The sequence below is a fragment of the Bos indicus x Bos taurus genome, chromosome 7, assembly GCF_003369695.1.
Source record: "Bos indicus x Bos taurus breed Angus x Brahman F1 hybrid chromosome 7, Bos_hybrid_MaternalHap_v2.0, whole genome shotgun sequence".
In the NCBI taxonomy this organism is placed as follows: domain Eukaryota; kingdom Metazoa; phylum Chordata; class Mammalia; order Artiodactyla; family Bovidae; genus Bos; species Bos indicus x Bos taurus.
In genome coordinates this window covers 14,319,505-14,342,447 of record NC_040082.1, presented here as the reverse complement: position 1 = coordinate 14,342,447, position 22,943 = coordinate 14,319,505, and the positions used below count along the sequence as shown (strand labels likewise).

Here is a 22,943-nt window from a genome sequence, read left to right as displayed (position 1 = left end):
CTAGGGGAAATGATCCGTGCAGAGAGAGCTAAAGTATGGAAGGCTTCTCAAAGAGGGTGAGCCTTGATCTGAGACCAAAAGGAAATGTGCGTAAGATTTGGGTTAGGAGGGAGGAAGTGAGATCACGTACTTTGCCCAAAAACAGCATAACTCAGATCCAGGAGGCAGGAACAAGTTAGTTTGGAGAACTGAGAAATATAGTCTATTCCATCAGCTCATACTGAACACATGCTATGTGCCAGCACCATTCCAGGCACTGAGTGTATAGTAGCGAGATATAGACGAGGAATTTGGAATAATTTAGCTGAGTGGTCAGAGAAGTTCTTGCTATGGAGGAAGTATACTTAAACTGAGATCTGAACTTTTTTTTTAAAGGAGACAATCCTGAAGACACCTAAGCGCACAGTGTTCCCAGGAAAGGCATCAGCAAGTGCAAAGTCTGTAAGGCAGGAGTAATTCAGAGATGAAGGCCAGTGAGAGTGAGGGAGAGATGTAGAGGAGAGAGAGGTCAGATCATGCAGAGACTTAGAGCCTCTTGTGTTAGGCTTTGACTCAGGGACCATGGGAAGTCATTGGAGAATTCTGATGTGAGGTATGGTTTATAAAGATAACATGTATGTTGATGGTAGATTATAGAGAGGAAAAGGTAGAAGCAAACTCATCTTTCAGGAGGTTCTTGCAGTTGTTCTTGTTCGGGTCAGAAAGGATGTTGCTTTGGACTGGCTGATAGTGCTTCTTACGAAATGATTGAATTCGGCATTTGTTCCAAAGAAGGGTAAAACAGAATTTGCTGACACTGGTTATGTAAGGCAAGAGGAATCAATGATGCCTCATGGTGGGGGATGACCGACTTGGCTGTCCAGGGCCGGGGTCCATCTCAGGGGTAAAAAGGAGTCTGGTTTTGGTGTTCTCCTCTTTTTTTCGGTTGCTTTCAATTGACAATTTGAGAACCCCCAGTACGATGGCTTTGGCATACAGGGGGAAGGGGGTGTCTTTCTCATGCAACAAGAAATCTGGAAGCAGAGCCTCCCAGGTTTGCTCCAGAGTTCACTAATATTATCCAAGACCTAGACTCCTTTTAACTTTCTGCTTAGCCATCTTTGGTAGATGACTTTCCTCTTAATACAAGATGATTCCTGCACCTCTAGGCATCAAATTCACATTCCAGGCAGGAAAACAGGGAAATGGGAAAGAGAAAAATGCTAAAAGAAACATTCCAGTCGAGTCTGACACCTTTTCCCAAACTTTCTCATCCAGTAATTTCAACTAGATCAGAACGAGTCATGTGCCCACCAAGCTGCAAGAGAATTTGGAGAAATGATTCTTTTAACTAGAGACATTGTCTTCCTGAACAAAATCAGGATTCTGCTGAAACTGAAGAAGGGGAATGGGTATTGGTAGGTGATTTTAGCAGCTCAGTGTCTCCTGCCACAGTGTCTCCTCTCCCCTTCCCCACCCCAGATGCTTACTGCCCTCTGGGACTCACGCATGCACCCCATAGCCCCCAGCAGTCCACTGAGGACAGCCCGTCCCCAGCCCATTCTTACCCTCCCCCTGGGAATGCATTCCCCTCATTGTATCCTCAGTTCTCAGAGGCCTGTTCTCAGATCTGGCACAGTATTGGATAGGAAAATTATCAACTCCTCACTGAGGCGCCACAGGACTAGTGATGATTTATTTCACTTTCTCAACTGACAAAACCTTCACTTAAAGGAAATACATTTTAAGGATATCATTTAGGGAGACAAGGGAGACCAGTTCAGTTCAGTTGCTCAGTCATGTCTGACTCTTTGCCACCCCATGGACTGCAGCAAGCCAGGCCTCCCTGTCCATCACCAAGGTTTACCCACACTCATGTCCATTGAGTCGGTGGTGCCATCCAACCATCTCATCCTCTGTCATCCCCTTTTCCTCCCGCCTTCAATCTTTCCCAGCATCAGGATCTTTTCCAGTGAGTCAGCTCTTCACATGAGGTGGCCAAAGTATTGGAGTTTCAGCTTCAACATCAGTCCTTTCAATGAACACTCAGGACTGATCTTCTTTAGGATGGACTGGTTGGATCTCCTTGCTGTCCAAGGGTCTCTCAAGAGTTTGTTCCAGCACCACGGTTCAAAAGCATCAATTCTTTGGCACTCAGTTTTCTTCACAGTCCAACTCTCACATCCATACATGACTACTGGAAAAACCATAGCCTTGACTAGACAGACCTCTGTTGGCAGAGAGGGTTGTTTTTTAGAGTAGCAGTTTGAAAAGTAACTACTTTCCAGCATGTCTCTCATAATTAACTGAAGGCTATTTCCAACTCGTCCTACGATTATTATGTCAGCTCTCTTCAAACTCAGTTACCTAGTAGGTCTTAACGTGTAAGATGATTTGCAGGACAATGTCAGTGGATTTTATGACCTCTCTGTCTCTCTTTTTCTTATTTACACACACATGCGCACACACACACAAGTTAAAATGCAAAAATAATTCAGTCGACAATAATTCTTTGAGAAGCAGGAAGTGCCTACTTTACATGCAGCACTAAAATTAATTGTGTAAATAGCAAAGAAAATCTTAAACTTTTGACTTTTTCAGTGTTAGACTTTCTAAACCAAAATTTCACATTAATAAAAATTATTCCAGGTACTTGGGACTCCTTTAAATGTGTAGGACCTGCTACCAAATCCAAGTAACATCCAGGCCCCAGATAAGACAGTTAGATCCCAGCCTCACTTTTCTGGTCTGAAGTAGGGAATTAAACTGAGGCAAAAATTATCCTAGCAGCTCCTCTTTAGTCCCCTCCTGGTCCTTCTCACCCTTTCTCTGTCCCTTGAGATTTTCTATTCTGCCCTCCTCCTCCAGTGGCAGTATGCTCTCTAGGTTGGCTTCCTAATTAAAGTCTTCAGGTCCAAAGAATAGATTTGTAATTATACCATTTCAAACATCTTCAAAGTGATGGGGTATAGAGGTTTGCCAGGATACCTACCTACCTGTTATAGTCTGAAAACTGGAGCTGCTTTGCTTGCAAGTAGAGAGAGCTAGAAATGTCTAAGTGGAGCTTGGGTCCTCCAGGAGGAACCTTAGCCCAGCTCCTGCCTCTAGTGGGAGGAAAGTTGAAGATGTAGTTTCCATGCAGAGCTGCCCAGGGATGAAGCTAAAGCAGCACCTGGCCTGACTTCTTCCTCTTCCCTGTCCTGCTTCCTCTACTTCTTGTCTCTTGGGCAGCATGTTCTCATAAATCAGGGTCTGCTTCCTGGGAACACAACCTAAGACATCACTCATCTCACAAATATTCAAAGGGCTGATTGAGACCTGCTCAGGCTTATTGATGATACTAAACTACTAACTTCTAGTCAATTTTGAAGTCAAATTGGGCATATCTGTTGAGAGGGTAACAGGCAGGAAGGTCAGGGGTCTCCAAATGGAGGAAATAGGCTTTAAGTGTCAGACATTTTTTTATCTCTCTCTTAAGCAGCAGGAGGAAGCAAACTACAAGTGTGAGTTTTTTCCCCTTCTCTATGCAAATGTAAAAAGAGGTTTCTTTTAAAATTCTGTGTTGCCATAATGACACCTGGTCCCACCTGAACTGTACTTTTCTCACACGTTGAGCTCACCAGTGCATTTTTCTTATGGACATGTTTGTCTTAAGCTGTGTTAATGAACTATGTATTTACCCTAGACTCTGTCTTCAAGTTGGTTCCACCTAAGACTCAGAACCGACTTGACAAACCAGTAAGTTTTCCTCATACAATTGCTCTCCTAATCTATGTCAATGAAACCATGTATTTGCTTGGAAACCTGCCTTTCAAGATTTCATGGCCTGGGACGACTCACTTTGTGCCAATGTTATCTCAAAACGCATGTTGTGGGTGAGGCGCCTGGTGTCTCTTTGAGTTTTGACACATTTCCTTTCTCTAATTAGCAGCCTGCTAGTAGCTGTATAACATCCAGCTAAAGACTAGCAGGGGGGCACTCTTTCTGCCCCCTGCTGATGTCTATGTCAGAAGCTTTCTCTATCTCTTTCACACTTTAATAAAACTTTATTACACAAAAACTCTGAGCGTTCAAGCCTCTTCACTGGCCCCAGGTTGAATTCCTCTCCTCCAGAAGCCAAGAATCCCGGCGTCTTTCACGGCTCAGCAGCAACCTTTCACTATCTCAGCAATTTGTCAATACTAGGTAACAATCCTAGTAAAGTCACTTAAGTTCTCAGAGCCTCAATATCCTTATCTGCCATAAATAATGAAGACAGCCATGTAAATGGAGTGCCCGGCACAGTGTGTTATTATGATTGGCAGCTGCTAAAGATGGACACAACTGAACGACTGAACTGAACTGAACTGAAACAAATTTTACCTTCATTTTCTTCAAAAACTAAGAATCACTAAGATTATAGTTTGAGAAATCAAACACATCATTTCCAGGTTTGATAAGCTGTGTTCTGAAGATAAAATTCTTTCCCTTTCTTTTATGATTTCACTTATGTATTCCCACTGGAATGTACTTCTTTTCATAGAACGATTGCAGTAACGGATTTTGAGCCAACCGAGGCACGAATGGCTTTCCCTTGCTTTGATGAACCATTGTTCAAAGCCAACTTTTCAATCAAGATAAGAAGAGAGAGCAGACATATTGCCCTCTCCAACATGCCAAAGGTATTGCCACGTTCAGAAAATTTGGGAAATTGTTCTCAAAATGAACTTTGGTTTTTGCTGTGTTTTAATATTTGCTTTGTTTGCAGGACTTCAGCCATTAATTTGTTCTTACTCCATCTACATATTGCATAATAACTCCAATCCGTCTATATCTTAAAATCATTCTGTTTGGGCATTGTTACATAAGAAACTTTTTGTTTTAAAGAAAGTGATCTATATTTCACTTGTGTTTATATGGAAGCAGTGTTCTTTTAAATCAGTGTTACTTGGCCAGCGATGAAATTCAGAATCACCCAGAACAGCACTTCTCAAACTTTAATGTTCAGATGAATCATCTGAAGATCTTATTAAAATTCAGGTTCTGATTCAGTTGGCCTTGCTGTGAGGCTCAAAATTCTGCCTTTTTATTAATAGCAAGTTCCCAGGTGGTACCACTGCTGCTGATCCAAGCACCACATTTGAAGTAGCAAGGATCTAGAGAATGCTCCATCGGCCCATCCTGCAAATCCTGATCTAGGAGTCTGTGATGGAACTTAGAAATCTTTTTAAGTTCCAAGAGTAGTCCTTAAAATTATTTATGAAAATTGTTTGAAAATCATATGAAAAGCTACAAACTTTTTAATTGAAAGAGACCTCTGAACACTTTTATTTGGCTCATGTTTATGCTCAAAATGCAGAGACTCTGAATGACACAGTAGACCCTTGAGTCTTATTTGATATTTCCTCACTAATGATGTACTTGCCTTTTTTGCTGTTGAACAAAATGTAAAATATTTCTCCATTGCTACCTAGAAAGTTGGATAAAAATAGAGGCCCTCCTGACAGTGCTTCAGGAGGATGAGCTCAGAAGCAGCCAGATCATCATAACCCAGCCAGTGACTCCAGCCCATTTTCCTCTCTGCCCTCTTCAGTGACCGTCTTCTGTGGATAAAGCAGGAGATGAGTCCGTAAGCTAGAAACTGAATTTCCCCCAGATTTCTGTTTAACACTGGAAAAGTTTTTGCTTTGAAATGCTTGCAGAGCAGATCAAGGGGGAAAGTAACACACTCCACATGACATATATCCCACCATTTTTTTTCATGATCATGCAGACAGCAATTTAATTAGCCTACTCCCTTTCAGGTAAAAAGGATTTGCTGCTTAACTCCAAGTCTTCTTTTTAATGGAATGTTCATTTAAGGGCCATTCAGTCTGTTTCCTGGCAGCTTTTTATTACTATAATTTTTCACATGAATCATCATGGAGGATAAAGTAAAAATACAAATAGTAATGCCTTTTAATTAAAATGTGATACAAACATAAATTGTCATTTTGTTATATTAGAATTTCAACTTTCTGAAATGTTCAGTGTCTCATATTTAAGAAAAATAAGTGAAATTTTTAAAAATATTTTATATAATCCTTGAACTTTGCATTGCTTCAGTTGACTGGGCCAGTTTTTTACATCATGGCTTTTTCAGTAAACACTGGCTTAACTTTCTGCTCCATATTGACATGCCCTACCCAAGCTTCGCTGGTTATCCAAAAAAAACAAACGGGGGGATAGAGAGAGCTGAAGGAATGCTATGATCATACTCTTTGGATAATACCTGTGGCACTTAAGATGGGTTGTGGACTGGTGAGAAGTAACACACAATACATTCTCAGTTAGCTTATTTTGAGAAGAAAAGAATACAAGTTAAGAATACGAGAAGGTGAGGAGTCAGCCAAGTGCTACGAGAGGCAGTCTATATCTCTGGGGCATTCCTTTGTCCCCTTCATTCCTTAAGGGAACACACACCTGCTGCTGACACTTGCTATGTAAGTAGAATCCTGCCGAACTTGAGAAAACAGCTAAATCCTTCTCTAGCAACAAGTGTTTTATACTTGGAGCTTACATCACCATCCTGGAAGAACTTACGCTAACACCGCAAACACTTCTATTCAAGGCAATGCTAATCTACATGAGTGACTCCAGGTTCCTGAACCAAATTCAGCTTCCATGGGCTACATCTTTACCTGGGAGGAAGAGATAACTCACAGGGAATGCCCACCTGTCTCCTCACCAGCCCTGCCACCAGCTGTCCAGTGTCACAGACCCATTTCTCCATGGTCCCACAATCTTTACTCTTCCTCTCCTCACCCATCTATACTCTTGACTAACTGGTTTTGCTGCTGAGCTTGGTCAGAGGACCACAATAATAGTGTCCCCTCCTCAGCCCCTACCATAACCTCTCCTCTGCTAGGGGAATGTACCCATAGAACTGTGGTTCAATCAGACTCCTTACAAAGGAGATTGTTTTTGGACAAAATTACCTTTCAGATAGAGGTGAAACTTAAAGCCCTATATATACTACCACTTTTTCTAGGGTACTTGGTCAGTGTTTCCTACGTTATTGGAACTTAGGAATTGAATTTTTGATAGAATTCTGTAGAATCAAATTCTGTAGAATTTAATAGCATAAACATTTGTCATTGACATGGGCTAGGCAGTTTGTTATAATCTTTCAAGCTATTTTTTCTCGCCAAAGCAAACTGCAATCTTATACAAACACACAAAACATGCTTAATAATCTGTGGTTAGCACTGCCACAACCCTGATGCCTTAAAAGGGATTTGGAGGGGGTGAGCAAGAAGCCAGTTGAAGACTTGTTACCAGTTTGAAGAAAGTGGTATTTTCAGATAACGGGATCTGTGTCCTTTCAGAATTCAGGGGCATTATACCATGATGAAGACCATCTTTGGAACCAGCTATCCGGAGCAAATAAAGATAGAATTCAGTAATTACTCAGTGAATTTGATGGATGCAGCTGACCAGTCTATAGACTTAAAATTTTTTACTTCCTCAGTAGATAGGCAGAAGCTTAAATTACTAATGACCTCCTTGGCCTGACTGCTTTCATGGCTGAATCAATGAAGCAAAGATAAAATAAGGCTATGACTCAAGCTGTCACACAGCAAGTGCCAGAATGAGCAACGTCTTTGGAGTCACACAGCCACATCGACATCTTGGTCCTACCGTGAAACTAGCCGTGTGATCTTGGGCAATCAGTTAACATTTCTGAGACTCTGTTTCTTCACCTATCAAATTATACCTACCTCATACACACATAATAGAAGGATTAAAAGATGATGCAAAACATCCAGCACAGTTCTGCTTCCCATTTCCTTCTGCAGCAGAAATTTTATTTATTATGTAACAAAGGGAAGGGACTATTCTCTGGCACTTTTGCTTAGAAGTACAAATGTTGAATTGATGCCAGTGTTGGAGATGATACGGAACCATCTAAGATATTTCTATGCTTTCAAACAACAAAATAGGCATCATTTTCAGGTCCCTAAAGTAGCACATTGTGTCTTCGAGGAAGTCTAGAGATAAAAGAAATAGAGGGAGGCGAAGCCACAGAATGTTGTGAAGAGTCCTCTAATCTATATGGACATCACACATCCTTCAGAACATCAAGCTCTCCTCTAACTTACATAGCCTGCATCGTAGGCATTCTTATAAAATACTCCAGTTTTCAAATATCGATTCTTTCCCTTCCTGTAGGTTAAGACGATTGAACTCGAAGGAGGCCTCTTGGAAGATCATTTTGAAACTACTGTAAGAATGAGTACCTACCTGGTAGCCTACATAGTTTGTGATTTCACCTCTGTGAGTGGTACAGCCTCATCAGGGGTCAAGGTGAGTTTGAGTTCTCTTTTCATACACAGTGCAGAATAGTGTCCTGAAGGCAATGAGCTCTTCTTTAAAATTTCCCCCCTTATTATCAAAATATCATGTAAATATATTATTTACAAAAATGGAGAGAGATAAAAGGTAAAATAACCTGTGAGCACTACGGGGGCGTGTCCTGGTGTAGTCCAAGTATTTTCTGTAAGTCTGTCAGTATACGACTGTATATAATAACAATATATACTGTATAAATCAATATATACTTTTTCAAATAATATGCAATTATTTTAGCTCACCATGCTGCTGTTGTTAAGTCGCATCAGTCGTGTCCGACTCTATGTGACCCCATAGATGGCAGCCCACTAGGCTCCCCCGTCCCTGGGATTCTCTAGGCAAGAACACTGGAGTGGGTTGCCATTTCCTTCTCCAATGCATGAAAGTGAAAAGTGAAAGTGAAGTCGCTCAGTCATGTCCGACTCTTTGTGACCCCACGGACTGCAGCCTACCAGGCTCTTCCATCCCTGGGATTTTCCAGGCAAGAGTACTGGAGTGGGGTGCCATTGCCTTCTCCTAGCTCACCATAATATGCTATAAAAATTAAATGGCATTAAGTACTTTTCTATAATATTAATGATTGCATAGTACTGTACTCTAATGCATAGAGGTACCATACGGATTTTTTAATCAGCATCTTATTCTAGGACATTTACATTGTTTCCAATTGTTTTCTATAATTTTATTTCCTTAATGAAAGGAGGTCTTCATCATTTTTAGAGCATTCATTGTTTACAAAAAGTTACAGTACCCAATAACTGGGGCTTCCCAGGTGGTGCAGCAGTAGAGAATCCACCTGCCAGTGCAGGAGACACAAGAGACGCGGCTCAACTCCTGGGTCAGCAACACCCCCTGGAGGAGGAAATGGCAACCCACTCCAGTATTCTTGCCTGGAGAATTCCATGGACAGAGGAGCCCGGCAGGGATCGCAAAGAGTCAGACAGGACTGAGTGACTGAGCACAAACACACACAATAATTATCTGATAAAGTTTTGTGAATATCAATGAATACATGAAAAATAAAAAAGAACTCCTTACCCTGAGGAACTGTTACAGACACAAAAATATATTCAAAGAGCCATAAAATAGTGCTTATGAAAAATAGCAATAAAACATCGATTATAATTTCCATACATACTAGACCTATGGATACGCAGATATATATTATCAGCAATGTGTCTACATGCATTGCTGCATACAGATATATATGTAGATAGATATAGGTGTGTGTGACGTCAGACTGCACTTTACTTTAGGGGACAGGGTCCTGTCAGTTTCCTTGGGTTCGTACCCCAGCTCTACAATTTTCCATTTGCGTGACTTGAAGCAAGTTATTTAATCTCCATGTGTTTTCATTGCTTCACTCCTAATATGAAGAAAATAGCTTCTACTTCAGGAGGTGTCTGAGAGGACCAAGTTAGATTTTACATGTTTTACAAGTATACATTTAGCACAGTGCCTGGTAAGGTACTGTGGCCATTAACTTATCTTTCTTATAAAATTTCTGAGGGACTTCAGTTCATTCAGAGCATGAAAGCAGATTATGAAATGAAAGCAATACTGTACTTGAAACCCAAGAAAATTGGAATCTAACTTTATTTTTTCCACTTACTAGCTAGTAGTTACTGTGCAGGGAGAGAGTGAACCTATCTGGGCGTTTTTGAGTTTAAAGAAAACACAACAGCTTTGGGTTTTCTTTAGGACCATGATCTTAAGTTACTGAGAGCATTCATTGCGGGGATCTTTCGTTTCCCTGGTATCTTTCTTCAGACAAGTCAGAAATACCACTCCATGTTTCACCTCTTGAATCCTCACAGAAGCCCTGGGAAATAAAAACACCACTATGATTAATCTATTTTTTAAAATATGTGCTTCTTCTAATAAGGTGGATGAAACTGGAGCCTATTATACAGAGTGAAGTAAGCCAGAAAAAAAAGCACCAATACAGTATACTAACACATATATATGGAATTTAGAAAGACGGTAACGATAACCCTGTATGTGAGAGAGCAAAAGAGACACAGATGTATAGAAGTCTTTTGAACTCTGTGGGAGAGGGAGAGGGTGGGATGATTTGGAAAAATGTCATTGAAACATGTATAATATCATATAAGAAATGAATCGCCAGTCCAGGTTCGATGCAGGATACAGGATGCTTGGGGCTGGTGCACTGGGATGACCCAGAGGGATGGTACAGGGAGGGAGGTGGGAGAGGGGTTCAGGATGGGGAACACGTGTACACCTGTGGTGGATTATGTATGGCAAAACCAATACAATATTGTAAAGTAAAAATAATAATAATAATAATAAATTAAAAATAAATAAATTAATTTAAAAAAATAAAGAAAACACAACAGAGGGTGGCTCCAATAAGTTAATGAAGGCTTTTCCACCTAATACAAATGTTTTATTGAAACTCTTTTGGTGCTCATCATTTTGGAAAGCTAATTCTCAAGGGCTGGAATACATGATCTTGATGAACTGAAGTGAGCTCTCATGATGTGAAGGGTTTATATAGCTTGAAATGTACAGATTAACACCTAGGGAATATACTGTAACAGAAAGTACAGGGTTGTCTAAAGTTTTCAAGAGGGACTTTTTCTTTAATACTTTACAGAACAACTTACCCTCTGTTGATGACATGTTTAATGGTATCTCAATACTTTCTTTTTTTTATTTTTTTTTAATTTATTTATTTTAATTGGAGGTTTTCTTGAAAAATACAGTCTCCATTTTTGGGTGAAGGTTATTAGGAATGGAGTCATGCCAAGGAGCTGTCATTCAAAGATCATTCTTCTCACCAAATTTCCCAGGTGTCCATCTATGCATCCCCAGACAAATGGAGTCAAACACATTATGCTTTGGAAGCATCAGTGAAGCTGCTGGACTTTTATGAAAATTACTTTGATATCCACTATCCACTCCCCAAACTGGGTAGGTTCAAATTCTAGATCATTGTCATTATTTTTAGAACTTGCTTTGATTTAATCCCTCTTTATATGTGATTAAAATGAGCAATGAGGAACTTCAGTTAGCCCAGAAAGCAGTAATTTATACCTGAGAGATGTCTTTGAGTATAGAAAATAAAGTATTTATGAGAAACCCAAGTACTTGGGTTCATTTTTCTATTCTTTTATCAGGTTTAATATTAAAATATCTGCATTTTATATTAGATTTAAATGGATGAATTTCTGGAGCATATATTTCCTTCTATATCATATTCATATAAGACTAGCAATCTTTTATAAAAGTTGCCAAAGGTTTATGTAAATAGCTGAAAACTGTCCCTCCATCTGTTATCTACATAGTGTTTGAGGCTGGAAGATAAGACTGTGGCACATACATTTAAAAAAAAAGAGATTGAGATTTGGAGGAAATAGATAATTTGAATGTGGTGGTAGTTGATCTTTATATGAGAAGATGCAAATAGCCCATCTTTGTTGGTTTCCATTTTCTATCTTAAAAAATAAAAGTTGTGATTTTTATGATATTGCAGAATATATAAAAACACTGACAAATATTATGACATATAGATTAATTTTTAGAGTTTCGGACAGTGACAAAACATTGTTTTCCTTTGGGACTTGACAACACACACCTTATCATGTCCTTCTTCCCCTTTTCTGACCAACTTCGTGCAGTTTTTCTTAGAGAATTAAAGGACTATGAGAAGACATGTCCAGGGGCTTATTCCCATAGTTCTCGAGTCTCGTGGTATCATTATAGTGCAGGCTCTATGTACCCTCTAGTACAGACATACTAAATCAGGTTGCCCACAGTCCATTGCTGTCCTCTGTCAAAAATCAAGGAAAGATCAAATAACAGCCATCAACAGTCCTAAGTTGTTCTTGAAAAATGCAACCTCAAAGACCATATGAAATGAATGCATTTAAAATAAAGTTAACTGAAAGGAAGCATCCAGCTTAAGAAAAAGTAGAGCAGATATATTTAGCAAACAGAATTCAGCAACACATCAAAAAGCTCATATACCATGATCAAGTTGGGTTAATTCCAGGGATGCAAGGATTCTTCAATATATGCAAATCAATCAATGTGATACACCATATTAACACACTGAAAGATAGAAGCCATATGATCATCTCAGTAGATGCAGAAAAGGCCTTTGACAAAATTCAACACCTATTTATGATTAGAACTCTTCAAAAAATGGGCATAGAAGGAACCTACCTCAGCATAGTAAAGGTCATATGTGATAAGCCTACAGCAAACGTTATTCTCAATGGTGAAAAGCTGAAAGCATTCCCCTAAGATCAGGAACAAGACCAGGGTGGCCACTTTTGCCACTGTTATTCAGCATAGTTCTGGAAGTCCTAGCTGCATCAATCAGAGAAGAAAAAGAAATAAAAGGAATCCAGATCAGAAAAGAAGAAGTAAAGCTCTCACTGTTTGTAGATGACATGATGCTGTACATAGAAAACCCTAAAGATAATATCAGAAAATTACTAGAGCTAATCAGTGAATTTAGCAAAGTTGCAGGATACAAAATCAATACACAGAAATCACTTGCATTTCTATATACTAACAATGAAAAATCAGAAAAAACAATTAAGGAATCAATCCCATTCATCATTGCAACAACAAAAAAATTAAATATCTAGGAATAAACTTACCTAAGGAGATGAAAGAACTGTACACAGAAAGTTAGAAGACACTAATGAAAGAAATCAAAGATGATGTTAACAGATGGAGAGGCATTCCATGTCCCTGGGCAGGAAGAACCAACATTGGGAAAATGATAATACTACCAGATTACAGATTCAATGCAATCCCTATCAAATTATCAGTGGCATTTTCCACAGAACTAGAGCAAAAAATGTCACAATTCATATGGAAACTCAAAAGACCCCCCAATAGCCAAAGCAGTCTCGAGAAAGAAGAATGGAGCTGGAAGAATCAAGCTTCCTGACTTCAGGTTATACTACAAAGCTACAGTCATTGAGACAGTATGGTACTGGCACAAAGACAGAAATATAGATCAGTGGAACAAGATAGGAAGCCCAGAGATAAACCCATGCACCTACGGGTACCTTATTTTTGACAAAGGAGGTAAGAATATACAATGGAGGAAAAACAGCCTCTTCAATAAATGGTGCTGGGAAACTGGACAGCTACATGTAAAAGAATGAAATTAGAACACTTCCTAACACCATACACAAAGATAAACTCAAAATGCATTAAAGACCTAAGTGTAAGACCAGAAACTATAAAACTCTTAGAGGAAAACATAGTCAGAACACTCGATGACAAATCAAAGCAAGATCCTCTATGACCCACCTCCTAGAGTAATGGAAATAAAAACAAAAGTAAACAAGTGGGACCTGATTAAACTTAAAAGCTTTTGCACAGCAAAGGAAACTATAAGCAAGGTGAAAAGACAACCCTCAGAATGGGAGAAAATAGCAAATGAAACAACTTACAAAGGATTAATTTCCAACACATACAAGCAGCTCATACAACTCAAAACCAGAAAAACAAACAACGCAATCAAAAAGTGGGGAAAAGACCTAAACAGACATTTCTCCAAAGAAGACATACAGATGGCTAACAAACACATGAAAAGAAGCTCAACATCACTCATTATTAGAGAAATGCAAATCAAAACTACAATGAAATATCACCTCATACTGGTCAGAATGGCCCTCATCAAAAAGTCTACAAACAATTAATGCTGGAAAAGGTGTGAAGAAAAGGGAACACTCTCTCACTGTTGGTGGGAATGTAAATTGATACAGCCACTGTGGAAGACAGATGGAGATTCCTTAAAAAACTAGGAATAAAACCACCATATAACCCAGCAATCCCACTCCTAGGTATATACCCTGAGGAAACCAAAATTGAAAAAGACACATGTATTCCATTGTTCATTGCAGCACTATTTATAATAATAGAACATGGAAGCAACCTGGATGTCCATCAACAGATGAATGGATAAAGAAGTTGTGGTACATATACACAATGAAATATTACTCAGCCATAAAACGGAACACATTTGAGTCAGTTCTAATGAGGTGGATGAACTTGGAACCTATTATACAGAATGAAGTGAGTCAGAAAGAGAAAGATATATACCATATTCTAACACATTTATATGGAATCTAGAAAAATGGTATTGAAGAACTTATTTACAGGGCAACAATGGAGAAACAGACATAGAGAACAGACTTATGGACATGGGGAGAGGGGATGAGAGGGTGAGAGGTATGAAAAGAGTAACATGGGAACTTATATTACCATATGTAAAATAGATAGCCAACAGGAATTTGTCATATGTCTCAGGAAACTCTAACAGGGGCTCTGCATCAACCTAGAGGGGTGGGATGGGGAGGGAGAGGGGAGGGAAGTTCAAGAGGGAGGGGATACATGTATACCTATGGCTGATTCATGTTGAAGTTTGACAGAAAACAGCAAAATTCTGTAAAGCAATTTTCCTTCAATAAAAAATAAATTAAAAAAAGAAAAAGTAGAGCAGATAAAAGCATTTCTAATGGCTTTGGGAAATAATATAACAAATATAAAATCATTGATGAAATTTAGAAAAAGAATAATTCCCATATTTGAAGTGCTAATGAATACTAATCTTGATTAGTGCTAGTTTACTTTTTGATTGCATTATACACATTTGCTTTTATCCACTAGAATTAAGCAATACTAATTCAGAAAACGAAGATCATGGCATCTGGTATCATCACTTCACGGGGAATAGATGCGGAAACAGTGTCAGACTTTATTTTTTTGGGCTCCAAAATCACTACAGATGGTGACTGCAGCCATGAAATTAAAAGACGCTTACTCCTTAGAAGAAAAGTTATGACCAACCTAGATAGCATATTCAAAAGCAGAGACATTACTTTGCTAACAAGGTCCATCTAGTCAAGGCTATGGTTTTTCCAGTGTTCATGTATGGATGTGAGAGTTGGACTGTGAAGAAAGCTGAGTGCTGAAAAATTGATGCTTTTGAACTGTGGTGCTGGAGAAGACTCTTGAGAGTCCCTTGGACTGCAAGGAGATCCAACCAGTCCATTCTAAAGGAGATCAGCTCTGAGATTTCTTTGGAAGGAATGATGCTAAAGCTGAAACTCCAGTACTTTGGCCACCTCATGTGAAGAGTTGACTCATTGGAAAAGACCCTGATGCTGGGAGGGATTGAGGGCAGGAGGAAAAGGGGATGACAGAGGGTGAGATGGCTGGATGGCATCACCAACTTGATGGATGTGAGTTTGAGTGAACTCCAGGAGATGGTGATGGACAGGGAGGCCTGGTGTGCTGCGATTCATGGGGTCGCAAAGAGTTGGACACGACTGAGTGACTGAACTGAACTGAACTGAATTCCAGACAGTGAAGTTTCAAGCCAAGTGACTTGATTTATTTCAAATTATTATTATTTTTTTTAATTACCTGGCTTTTCAGCCAAAGAACAGTTTTTTTTCCGATATGACTTGGCAAAATAAAAAGAAGTCTAAGATTAAATATTAGCCAGAAGTTTTCTAATCAATATGAATTCATCGGCAAAGGGTATATATATATATATGTATGTATGTATATATATACTCTCACAGAGACATGATATAAATTGGTATATATTAATTAAGCTCCAGGAGTCAATGATGGACATGGAAGCCTGGTGTGCGGCAGTCCATGTGGTCTAAAAGAATCGGATATGACTGAGCAACTGAACTGAACTGAACTGAATATACATTATATCTGAGGTGCTAAAAGATGATTAAATTTTACATTTTTTCTCGAAAATTTTGTCAAGAAGTAGAGGAAATATTAACAGTAAAAAGGAAATTGAGGTCAGAAAGAATTGATGCCTACAGTTTTTTCCCTTTACTGCCTTAGAAGGACACTTAAGAGGCTATATGTGCTTGAAATATTGACTATAGAGATGCTTCTAAATGGTGTTTTCCTGAAATTTAAAAATCCCTTATTTTCTCTTTTTTTTATAGAAATAAGTTCATTATATGTTTTGTTGAATCCAAATATTTTAGAGATCATTTGATACCTTATATTTTTAAAGTCTTTCTGTAATACTAATATAAAATACAATATGAATGTTTTAAAATGAATGATTTTCTCAGCAGTAATGCACCTAAGGTAATTTCAGTTTAGTATCAGGAAACAATGGTTATGTCACTAGGCTACTTCACCTAGAAATAAAACTTTACCAATAAACTTTATTCTGCTTGATGATGGATACTGATTATTTTCCACAACTACAAGACAGCATATCAGTGTTAAGAAAAAAAGATACTCAGTGTTTTCAGAATGTCTGCTTATATATACTGAAAGGATCATAGCATAGTTAAGAAGGAAGCAAATCCCACTTCTGGTGTAGGAGCCGTAATGATTAAGTATGGTTGTTCTTATTTCTCAGATCTTGTTGCCATTCCTGACTTTGCAAGTGGAGCCATGGAAAACTGGGGCCTCATCACGTACAGAGAGACGTCACTGCTCTTTGACCCCAAGACCTCTTCTACTTCTGATAAACTATGGGTCACCAAGGTCATAGCCCATGAACTAGCACACCAGGTACCTGGCTTTCACGGCATTCTCTTAGGTTCCAAAGAGCATTATGCAGAACACCCCCAGTATTCCCCAAACAATGTAAAATCATGTCATCTTATTTCCAGGGGGGACCTTAGGAATCCTCAAACCAAACACTATATGTCAAGTAGCATAATGTTCAATCTCTAGGCTATGGGTCTCATACAAGAATTTTATCACAGGAGAACTGGCCACTATGTCCTCTAAAACCTTTCAAGGCACAAAGCCTCCAAATGTCTTTTAGTAAAGAAGGGTGGAGATCATACAGGTACATAGAGCACAGTACTAGAAACCCCTACAAATAGAGATTTTTATTATTTCCCCATACACCCTCTAGTACAGTGGCATTCCAGTCTAGGACAAAATCAAGCTCCCTTCAGTTGGAGTTTGTGTTTATTTGGCCATAATGAAGTATTTCAAGTCCATGTACTCCCAGGCTCCTGACCCTGGACGCACTACTTACCTCTCTAAACTTCAGTGTCCTCATCTATAAAATTAAGTTCATAATAGCTCCTGCTTCTTGAATCTGTTGTGAGGGTTACAGATAAGTGTCTGTGTCTGTCACACACCAGGTACTCAGTAAGTGTTAGCTAGTCACCGTAGTGACAGTGACCACCACTGCCACCATTTCTTACAGAATAACATTTCCAAGGCCTGTCTATCAACCTGGTATTACATACAATTATGAAACAGTAAAATCAGCTCTTAAGATACCAGAGACTTTTTTTTCATTCTGTTTTATTTCTGCAAGTTCCCTGTTATGCAGTGAATTATTAAAGACACCAGAAATTCTCTTTCACCATATAGGCACATATCATTCAATTGTAGAAACTGGTAACATCTCTTATTTTTTAATTTTTAACTTTATCCTTTATCATGACCATAGTAATAAGAGAGGTTGTTTGTTTTAAGCAGCAGACAAAGAACCCAGAGCCATGCTCAGCGCTGTACTTTGAGAGCATATGAACAGCTTCCTCTGGTTTAGCATCTCCCCACCAGCTCATCTTAGGGGATTGGATTATTAGTCACTGGAAGCTCTAAAGCACAAACACTTAACTGAGTCTGGGGATCCCTAATTTTCTACCCAGTGTTCATAGGGAAATAAGCAGAGAACTCTCCTTTTGAGGCTCCATGCTGCCTTAAGGCCTTCCTTTGAAAGCTTCTCTTTCATGAAGACGAAGAGTCCAGGGCTGAAGCAGCACTGGAGTTTCTGCCTTGACTATTTTGTCTTCCCATTAATCTCCATCTGGCCATGTCAGTCCTCCGCATAAAGCCCTGGCTAAGACTCTCAATGCTGGGTTAGTCAAGGATCCACAGTGTGTCATATAAGGCCCAGATAACCAAGCTCCCCGCCACCTCTCCGGTCTCTTCTCTGAATGACATCTTCAGCGTTAGCCATCCCAGATGACCTGCCATTATCTTGACAGGCCCAGGTCGTTATCACTTCTCTGTGCTCTTGTTCCTGCTACCTGATCTGCTTAGAGCACACCCCGCTTCCAACATTCCTGGGGACCGCTTGTAACACTCAGGAAGTGAAGCATTTCCCAGTTATCCTACACACTCTCTCAGCAAAACTGATTTTTTCCTTCTGGAATCCCCTCTGCCTCTTGTGCAGATATAAATCATAGTGCCAATAACATTTTATTGCATGTGTATGTCTACTGGTTGACCTCCACCATCTGTATTAAGGTAGTGGCACCATTACATACCGGAGAAGGCAATGGCACCCCACCCCAGTACTCTTGCCTGGAAAATCCCATGGATGGAAGAGCCTGGTAGGCTGCAGTCCATGGGGTCACTAAGAGTCATACACGACTGAGCGACTTCCCTTTCACTTTTCACTTTGATGCATTGGAGAAGGAAATGGCAATCCACTCCAGTGTTCTTGCCTGGAGAATCCCAGAGATGGGGGAGCCTGGTGGGCTTCCGTCTATGGGGTCGCACAGAGTTGGACACGACTGAAATGACTTAGCAGCAGCAGCAACTATTACATACATCTTTGTATTTCTCCTATATAACAAGGTCCTTCGTTTGTTACTTAAAAAAAATAATAGCCCTCTTATTACTATGGTAATGATAAAGGGTAAAGTTAAAAATTAAAAAATAAGAGATTTTTCCATGGCATAGTGCCAGGAACATAGTAGATTCTCAATAGATATTCACTGACTGAATGAATTAATAAAATACTCTTCCTGACTGGTGAAATGACCATAACCAGCTTGAACTTCTTGTGTTCATCACTTCTCAAATTGAGGAAACACCCACCATTCCTTCTCACAGATGTCCTTCAGAAGATTGGCGCACATTTGCAATATGATCTGAAAGCTGTAAGAAAAGTATAGAGCTTGAGCAGTTTCTAGAAGCTATGGATCTAGTGACTTCTGTTCTATAACAAGGCTCTTTTGAATCTTAAAATCTTGTTATTTAAGCTTCCAATCCATCTGGAGACTGCACTCTTAAAATAGATAAACTAGGGGCACATTAAAACAACAAAGACCAAATAGGTAAAATATAATAATATATAAAAAAATAATATTTAAAATGTGTTATAGATCAAATATAGGTCAAGGATAAATTTCTATTTAGCTTATCTTTTTGCATTCTTTATTTATATATATTTAAAATCTCAGACTTTTATTCTCATTAGTGGCCAAATTGATCCCTAGAAGTAAACTGGGACAGAGGTCAACAATGACATTTGCTCCGTAGTAACATTATGTAACAATCTGAAAGTCCTAAATGAATTCTTATCCTTTTAAGTACCTGCTACTTAATACATAAAGATGACTTCATCAAGAGTATTCTGGCTTATATTTCTCCTTAGACCCTCACTGTGAGTCAGTGACAAGGTGAAATTATACTTATTGTGCAAAATGTTTAAAATAAAATGTCTCATTCTCTTCCTTAATATTAAGTCTAATATCTAGGAAATATACGGAGGATATAATGGAAGGTAGGGCATTGGAGGCAATGTGGACACAATATAAATAATCAAAACAAGCAAAAATGTGGTGGTGAGGGGAGAAGGCAGGGAAACCAGTAGAAAGATGCTGTGCAGAGAGAAAGGGGTAGCAAAGACAGAGGCCTCAACTACTAAAAAAGAAGTTACCACCCATCGTATTTTTTTTGCTACAGTTAATAATTGTTTACATTTGTTTAACATTGAGTTTTTACCTCCCAGTGGTTTGGTAACCTGGTTACAATGGAATGGTGGAATGATATTTGGCTCAATGAAGGTTTTGCAAGATACATGGAACTTATCTCTCTCAACATCACATATCCAGAGCTACAGTTTGTAAGTCACAACTTTGTATCTCATACTATACGTACTAAGAAATCATTAATTCACTATTATAATTTTTAGAAAATGCCAAAGAGAACACGGCATTGCGTTTTTGAATCTCTGGTATTTTCTTTTGTATAAACAGATTGTATTGGTTTGCTAGGGCTGCCATGACAAAATTCCACAGACTGGGTGGCTTAAGCCAGTTTATTTTCTCACAGATCTGGAGGCTGTCTGGCTTCAAAATACTCCAAATTGCCAAAAAGAAAATTTCAGGCATTATTCTATATTTATCCAAGAGTCTATAAGCAATATGTCTGTTAATATAATGAATTCTAAGATGGTGCTTCCCTGATGGCTTAAATGGTAAAGAATCTGCCTGCAATGCAGGAGACCAGGGTTGGATTCTCCCTGGAGGAAGGAATGGCAACCCACTGCAGTATTCTTGCCTGGAGAATCCCGTGGACAGGGGAACCTGGTGGGCTACGGTTCACAGGGTCGAAAAGTGTCCGACATGACTAAAGCCACTTAGCAAGCACGAAGGGGCTCTGAACAGCACATAAAAAGGTAGTGCTAACTAGTAATGGATAATTAGCTCTTTGGGGTAAATATTTGGTCCAGTACAGTTACAGACAGACATGGATGCAAAGTCAGTGTCTTTTTTTATTTTTTGCTATGTGCCGAGTCTGTGGTTTAATCCAAAAGCTTCATGAATTCCCACTTGTAAAATGTGTACAATGCCTCTTCCTTGCAGAGTGTTGAAAGGACTGCAGCTGAGGAATGTAAGAGCCTGACACATAGCACATGCTCACTAACTGGGAACCTTTGTTTTATTTCTGTTTCCAAGGGCCTTGCTCATGGTAAACATTCAGGCAGTGTCTGAGGAAATATCACATTTATACCTTTAACAAAACAGAGAATTGGTGAAAGGGGACTATATAAGGGTGCCGGCCGGCTGATCCAGGGTTTTCGAAGGAGAGACGGCATAGGCGAAGATCAGGAAACAACTGCTTAATTAAACTTTAATTAAGGATATAAAGAGCAATAGAATAAGGATAGCTCAGTGAGGAAATTCAGTGGAGAAAAGAGGCTGAATAATTCAGCCAGAAGGTAAGAGAAAGAACGACATGGTGAGACCAAGTTTCGGTGAACAAGGCCCGCACTTTATTTTCCAAAGTAGTTTTTATACCTTAAGTTATGCATAGAGGATAATGGGGGAAGGGGTAGAGTCAGGCAGCAAGCCAAGCTTTCTTCCTGCAAACTTATCATATGCAAAAGCTTAGGTGATTTGCATCATCTTCTGGCCCGGAGGCCTGTTAACATTTTAAGACCCTTTCTTCAGAAAACTTATTTTTCTCTAAAGGTGATTGGTCAGGAGCCACCCTCCAAAAGCATTAGATAAAGTTGCATTCCTACAGAGCAAAGGTGTGGTGGGCTATAACAAGAAAAAGAATTAACTCAAGGGTCCCAGGTTACAAACATTAAAGCTACTACTTACACCAATTATGTTAATCAATACACTGCCAGGGATACAGCAGGTAAGGGATATGGAGACTTAGCAGCAAACATTGGCCCAACAAATGAAAATCCCTTCACCAATACAATTTCTAATCAATCCTTTAACTACTCAAAGGAATCTGTGTTTAGACAGTTTAGAACATCTCCTGCCTCTCACAGTTGGGAGGCTCTGAACAATCACATGTGGCCGGAAAAACCTATTCAGGCAGGCTAGAGGATTTCCAAAGGAATTTGTAGGTTAAACACTGTCACACCCAGGAATTATTAATGGGAGCTGTAAGCTAACTCTTTTTTCAGAGAGAGGTAGTGGGGGACAGCCCCCCGTAAAGCACAAAGCAGAAAGTAGGCAGAGATGCTCGAGAATTTCCAGGGGGACTCCTGAGGCTTGATCCCGCCTTTGCGTATGCCGAGCCTCCTTCCTCATGACCTTTGTCATGGGTGGAGCTCCTCACGCTGGCTCCCGGCAGTGATAGAAATCCAGTTGAGCTATTCCAGATCCTGAAAGATGATGCTGTGCAAAGTGCTGCACTCAATATGCAATATGCACTCAGTATGCAATATGCCGGCTCCCGGCATAAGGGGAAAGAAACATTTTGTAAGAAATATTGTTTGAATACTTACTTCTGAGAATATCTCACTAAACCTAGCATCTTTGCTATCGCTTTGAGTGTCAAATGGCAATTGAAAAAAACAAATGTTCTCTCCCGTTTAGGATGACAGTTTTTCGAACACGTGTTTTGAAGTAATTAAAAGAGATTCATTAAATTCATCCCATCCTATCTCCAATGAAGCAAAAACTGCTACTCAAATAAAGGAAATGTTTGATGCTGTTTCGTACAACAAGGTAGGAGATGCTGTGGACTGGTGGTAAATGCTCTGCCCTGGGAGGAGTATAATGAGGCCAGTACCTCAAGAGCGGAAGTTCTTGGTGTCAGGTTACCTCTGCGTCACTTTTGTTTTATTTGCGGTTCATTTATCAGACATTACACGTGTCCCACGGCGTGTAAGCTTCCTTTCAAAACATATGCTACCCTTTACCTTCTTTTTCTTTGTGTTTTTATTCAGGGAGCTTGTATTTTGAATATGCTCAAGGATTTTCTGAGTGAGGAGACATTCAGGAAAGGAATTATTCACTACTTAAAGAAGTTCACCTATAGAAATGCGAAGAATGATGATTTGTGGCACAGTCTGTCAAATGTAAGTCATCGGTTAAGTTACAGGAGACTGC

General features: G+C 39.4%; 1 protein-coding gene across 3 annotated transcripts in view; it reads left to right on the top strand.

Annotated features, from left to right (window-relative positions):
• ERAP2 (endoplasmic reticulum aminopeptidase 2) overlaps positions 1 to 22,943 on the top strand; it is a 53,632-nt gene that overhangs the window by 4,253 nt on the left and 26,436 nt on the right. For all 3 annotated transcript variants that reach the window (XM_027545544.1, XM_027545545.1, XM_027545547.1), the window contains 7 exons: positions 4,502 to 4,640; positions 8,170 to 8,304; positions 11,163 to 11,283; positions 16,745 to 16,899; positions 20,096 to 20,209; positions 22,428 to 22,559; positions 22,781 to 22,912. In XM_027545544.1, the coding sequence (XP_027401345.1) occupies positions 4,502 to 4,640; positions 8,170 to 8,304; positions 11,163 to 11,283; positions 16,745 to 16,899; positions 20,096 to 20,209; positions 22,428 to 22,559; positions 22,781 to 22,912 (928 nt within the window). The remainder of the gene's footprint in view (positions 1 to 4,501; positions 4,641 to 8,169; positions 8,305 to 11,162; positions 11,284 to 16,744; positions 16,900 to 20,095; positions 20,210 to 22,427; positions 22,560 to 22,780; positions 22,913 to 22,943) is intronic.